At 43.1% G+C, this 5,028-nt stretch overlaps 1 protein-coding gene across 1 annotated transcript in view; it reads left to right on the forward strand.

The window, feature by feature from the left end:
* LOC119368998 overlaps positions 1-4,815 on the forward strand; it is a 16,883-nt gene extending 12,068 nt beyond the window's left edge. Inside the window, exons 3-6 of the mRNA XM_037634084.1 lie at positions 1,340-1,433; positions 2,520-2,719; positions 4,150-4,268; positions 4,344-4,815. Coding sequence (XP_037489981.1) covers positions 1,340-1,433; positions 2,520-2,719; positions 4,150-4,247 — 392 coding nt within the window. The 3' untranslated portion in view covers positions 4,248-4,268; positions 4,344-4,815. The remainder of the gene's footprint in view (positions 1-1,339; positions 1,434-2,519; positions 2,720-4,149; positions 4,269-4,343) is intronic.
* The last annotated feature ends 213 nt before the right edge of the window (positions 4,816-5,028 follow it).

Here is a 5,028-nt window from a genome sequence, read left to right on the forward strand (position 1 = left end):
GCGCCGGCAGGCCATGAGGACGCGGGGAGGAGCGCCGGAGCAGGGGCCGGCTGGGACCGGACGCCGCGGGCAAGGGGAGGCGCCTCGCGACGACAGCCACCTGCGTGCAGGAGGAAAACCGCCCCGCCGCCGCCTCTGCCACGCGGCCTTTGGCCGGCGGCGAGGGAGGGGGGGCCGGGGCGGAGGGCCGGGGGTGACGGTGCTAGGGTTGTCTCCCGACGACGCTCGTTGGAGCGCCTCGGGAGGGGGAGCCGATCCCTTTTTTCCAAATCCAAAAGAACCCACCATAATTTCTTTATGGCCTGCCACAGGTTTACTGTCTAGATTCATATCTACAACGGTTGGGCAAAGTCTTTGAGTACCTGGTCGAGAAGTCATTTCACCTAAGAAATCGGAGAGAAGGACCCAAGGAGTCTACGGGTGGACTTACCTTCTAGCACTGACTTGCACGCTGACTTAGTGTCAAGTCTCGGTGTGTGCGGACTCAGAACTTGGCCTCAGTGATATCCCCTGCACTAAACCTCAATGCAGTTCCCTAGTCTCGACCTGCACACTGCCTGGGGCTCATCTATGGTCGCACATTCCCATGAGGATGCTGCCCCACGCATTGCCCGGGGCTCTTCTTCTATAGTGTCCTTGCGCTTTTCTCTAATGCCGCCACCCACGATGCCCCACCCAACTCTTTCCTACAGTTTGCATAGGTCGGGCGTCAATATCGTCTGGACTCGTCCGTGGCAGCATTTGCTGTGCTCTTCCGCAATCATCGTAATTTTTCCACCAGGTAAGATATATCATATTAGTTAATCTGTCTCTTTGTTATCTTGCACAAGCACATATGAAAGTGATAAGGTTAAGCAAATGAAGTAGTTTTTTGAGGAGTCTTTCTATGCTTTCATATACGAAACTGCAGAGATTTTATAGCAACCGAGAGCTGACTGTTGGGGTGCAAATCAGTCCCTTCTACTAACAATTGTGTCATGTTATGCATGGTTCTTAACAACAGATAACAGCACTATTTTAAAATTTATTATCTGTTCAAGATGTGTAGCGAAGGGGAGCCTTGGCGCAGTGGTAAAGCTGCTGCCTTGTGACCATGAGGTCATGGGTTCAAGTCCTGGAAACAGCCTCTTACAGAAATGTAGGGAAAGGCTGCGTACTATAGACCCAAAGTGGTCGGACCCTTCCCTGGACCCTGCGCAAGCGGGAGCTACATGCACCAGGTTGCCCTTTTTTTTCAAGATGTGTAGCATATTTATATGTTTTCTGTTGCTGCATATCAAGGCCATATGATTCTAATGTTGTATGTGGACTACCTAATCGGCTTTAACTTTTTAAGCAGCTGCTGGAACAGATTCACTTAAAGCGATGGAGGACAATTTGGAATTCCAGAAAGCTACTCTGAATGCAATTAGGAAACTATTCTATGATAAAATGTATGGTTTACATTTGATCCATAAATCATATAAAATTCCTAAGTGCACTCTGAGGAAATATGAACTTGTATTTCCATGAGGACATAGGCTGATATATACACACGTACAGTTGTGGTAAATATGCAAAATCCCTTATACAATGGGGATATTACACGGCTATTAACCCCAACACACTTATATGAAAAAATATGATCCGAATATATTATAGTCAGTGGCAGAACACCCCTCGCCCCCTCCTGCAGTGTTTCCTATTATAGTTGGTGATATGACTATTTGGACTCATTTTACCTTTATGTTGGGAACTTTCTGTAAATCTTCAGCATGTCTGCTAGAGTTCAAGTATTTAGTTATGCCCCTAATGTAGCGACATAAGTTAAGATATCATGCGGGGCTATCTACCCGCCTTGCTCTCCCTGCCGATGTTTATTGGCCATCCGATCTTGATGGGAGGCACCTGACCATCTGTTTGTGCTGGTGGATGAGACTTTCTTTACTTTGCTCAACGTCCTTATTCTTATTTTGCCCTGCGTTTCAGCAAAATAGGTAGTGTTGAACCAGTGAAAACTTTCTCCTCTTTGCTATTTGCCATAGAAAGCAGCGCCTGTTTCGCTGTCTCCGTCCCCGTCCCCTGTTTTACCTTTCATGGCTCGCAGAGAAATCTCACTAAACATAGTTATTACAGAAACTCAAATGCAGAAGCTGAAAGTTCCATGTCCTCCAGGGTGAAAAATAAAACAATCCGTGTGTGTCAAAAAATTCTGAGAAATGTCCTTTCTACACTTGTAAATTATCATGGAAAGAACATTTTTGCGTCCTGTGCAAAAAAAAAAGTTTGTTGTAAAAAATGGCTTCTGGATCACCAAATTTATTGAAAGTTGTAAGCATACAAAGGACTCATAACATTTGCAGGTATAATTTTTTACGTATTCTATGACAATCTGAACTTTTCGTACTATCTCCTTTCATGGGAGCTAAAATGCTGCTCCTGACTCAGATATGTTTCTTTCACTCTTTTGCTTCAAGCGAAGAAGCATGTGGAACAATAAATCAGGGATAAGTGTCTCTGACTATTAATATTCTTTGTAGGGAAAGGTTCATCGCTGAATCTAAAGACTTCCAAGTTAATATGCTTGGAGGTTCAATTGAGGATTTACCTCTCCTACTAAAGGAAAGAGATTCACTAGAGAATGAGAGTGAGAACTTGAGAATGAAGATCAACGCCATACAAAGTTCATCAAAGGAATACATTGCTGAGATTCTTGAGGAGGTAAATGTGGAAAATTCAGGTAAGTGATAAGTACATTCTATGTTATTTCAGCTGAAGATTAGGTTCTATCAGTTATCATTTTACTGGTTTCAGTTAGGCTCTGTTTGGATGTAGACATTCAATGGCTTGGCATTGAATTTGCTCAAATGCCAAAAATCCCAAGATATTGAACGTCAATGCTAATTTTAATGTTTGGATGCTCATGTATTTAGCACTTGGAATCTATGAGGAGCACCGATTCCACTACCTGTTTGGATGGTCAAATATTGAATCTACAATCATACGCCCCCACAGAGCAACGCATGCACACAGCCACAAGACAGCACACACACACAGACATCACCAGGCTAGCCCCGCCGCGGTGCGTGCTAGCTGGCCCAGCCGCTAAATGCCCAGGAAATTGGAGCTCCAGCCGGTGGAGATGGCCGGAGGATTGCCGGATAGAAGAGAGAAGAGGAGGAGCACTGAGCTGTGCTGCCGTTGAGCTCCGCCGCTTGGAGCATCTTCTCCCTCGGTGTCCCGTCCTCCCGTGTAACCCTGTTCTTTTTCTCGTGTGGGAAAGAGTGAAAGGGCAAGGAAGAGACGATTCTACTGAATGCAGAGCACCGGGGCTTCAAATTCGGGGAGGGGGCGCACCAGTGTTACAGAGAAGGCTACGATATCCTGCGACAATTCCTTGCACGAATGTCCTGGCCACCCAAACAGCGGCATTCGGGCTAGCCAAATGCCAATTACCAATTCCTGGCCCGAATGTCTACATTGAAACGGTGCCTTAAGTTATTTGGTGATGTTGAAGTTCTCTACATTCTACACAAATTTTGGTTGCTTCTTTTCATTTCGGTTCAATTGTGGTCTTCAGTTGCTTATCAATTGATAAAACTTTTTGTTCATCTGCCACTTTTAAGTGTCGGAAGTTATTTCACAATATCTGCGACTTGATTTATTATACATTAAAAAAGTGGTTTAATGTTGGAAGTTCAATTCTACACTTGACATGGAAAGCAACAATTACTCTCTTGACAGTTGCCTTTTGCCACTAGGACTCTTAACAATGCGCACATTATTATTTTTGTATCAGCATTTTATCTCTATGCCTAGATGAGCATTTCTAGTGTCAGTAGTTGCAAAATTAGTCCTCAACTCATAGTGTGCGAAGAGAAGAAAATAAAAATATTTATTATCTGTTTTAGTTTTGTTTTCCTTGCATCTCCTTGCGTGCAGTCTTGTCTCTGGGGTCATACCCTTTTTTTTTGCGGGGTGAAAGAAATTTATTCCATGGTAATAGACTGGGGTGGGGTCAGACCTTTAACTATGTGTATTTTAGACCTTCAGCATGCTGCCTCTTTTTATGTTGGGCAGTTGGTTATTTTATTCGTGCATTTGCTATATGTAAGCCGCCTAGATTCTGTTACATCATAACCAAATTTGCCTTCCTTCTGAGTGCTGCAGTTCTGGAGTCTGATGTACACTATAGGATTTCGGAATACATGGAAATTCTCAAGGATATAAACAACCTGAAGATTCTATTTAGTTCGAGCAATTCTTAAGAAGGGTCTTCATTGTTGCAGGTAATTGCATATTTTATTTTGGCTTGATGTTTTTCTTACCCCCAGGCACACCTTTGACTTTTGTTTTCTGTCTAGGCTCATGACCCATCAAAGTTGCCACATGTTTCTTGTGTCTTCAGTATGCCATTTTGGTTTGGCTGTCAAGAATCTTCAGCAAGCTCAATGGAAATACCTTGTACATGTTTCTTCTGTCGAGAAGGTTACACCAGATCTAGCACGAATTTACTGCACTACCAAACATGTATTGGTCATGGCTTGTATATACAGTTCAGTTAACCTCTGTACTGTAGATTTCAAGCTGAGGGATAGTAGGAAAAGGCAAAGTGCCTAGGAATGCAGATTGGAAAAACAGCAAAGTCTTTTGTGGGCAATTGTTGTTTTTAAATCTGATCGAGGAGATGTGAAAACGTCAGATATTGCGAGAAATTGTTAGTAATGGAATAGTTGGTTCATCTTAAGGGAAATTGTACGCCACTACATGGCTCCTCGATCTCTGATGTACCAGTGAAGAATGGAACAATAATCTTACAGCTCACTAGAACAATAATCTTATAGCCCGTCTTCACAAATTTTAAGAATATCGAGATGCCATATCTGAGAAAAGTGAAACGGTTTTAGATATAGAATTGCATAACAAGTTTAAGGATAAGAATGCATGAATTGATGTACACATATTCAGACATTAGCTGACGGGAATGTGTAATAGCATGGCTTCCAAACTAAAAATAATTTAGGACAGTGGATATCACTTGAAATACTA

This window comes from Triticum dicoccoides, chromosome 1A (assembly GCF_002162155.2).
Source record: "Triticum dicoccoides isolate Atlit2015 ecotype Zavitan chromosome 1A, WEW_v2.0, whole genome shotgun sequence".
NCBI lineage: Eukaryota > Viridiplantae > Streptophyta > Magnoliopsida > Poales > Poaceae > Triticum > Triticum dicoccoides.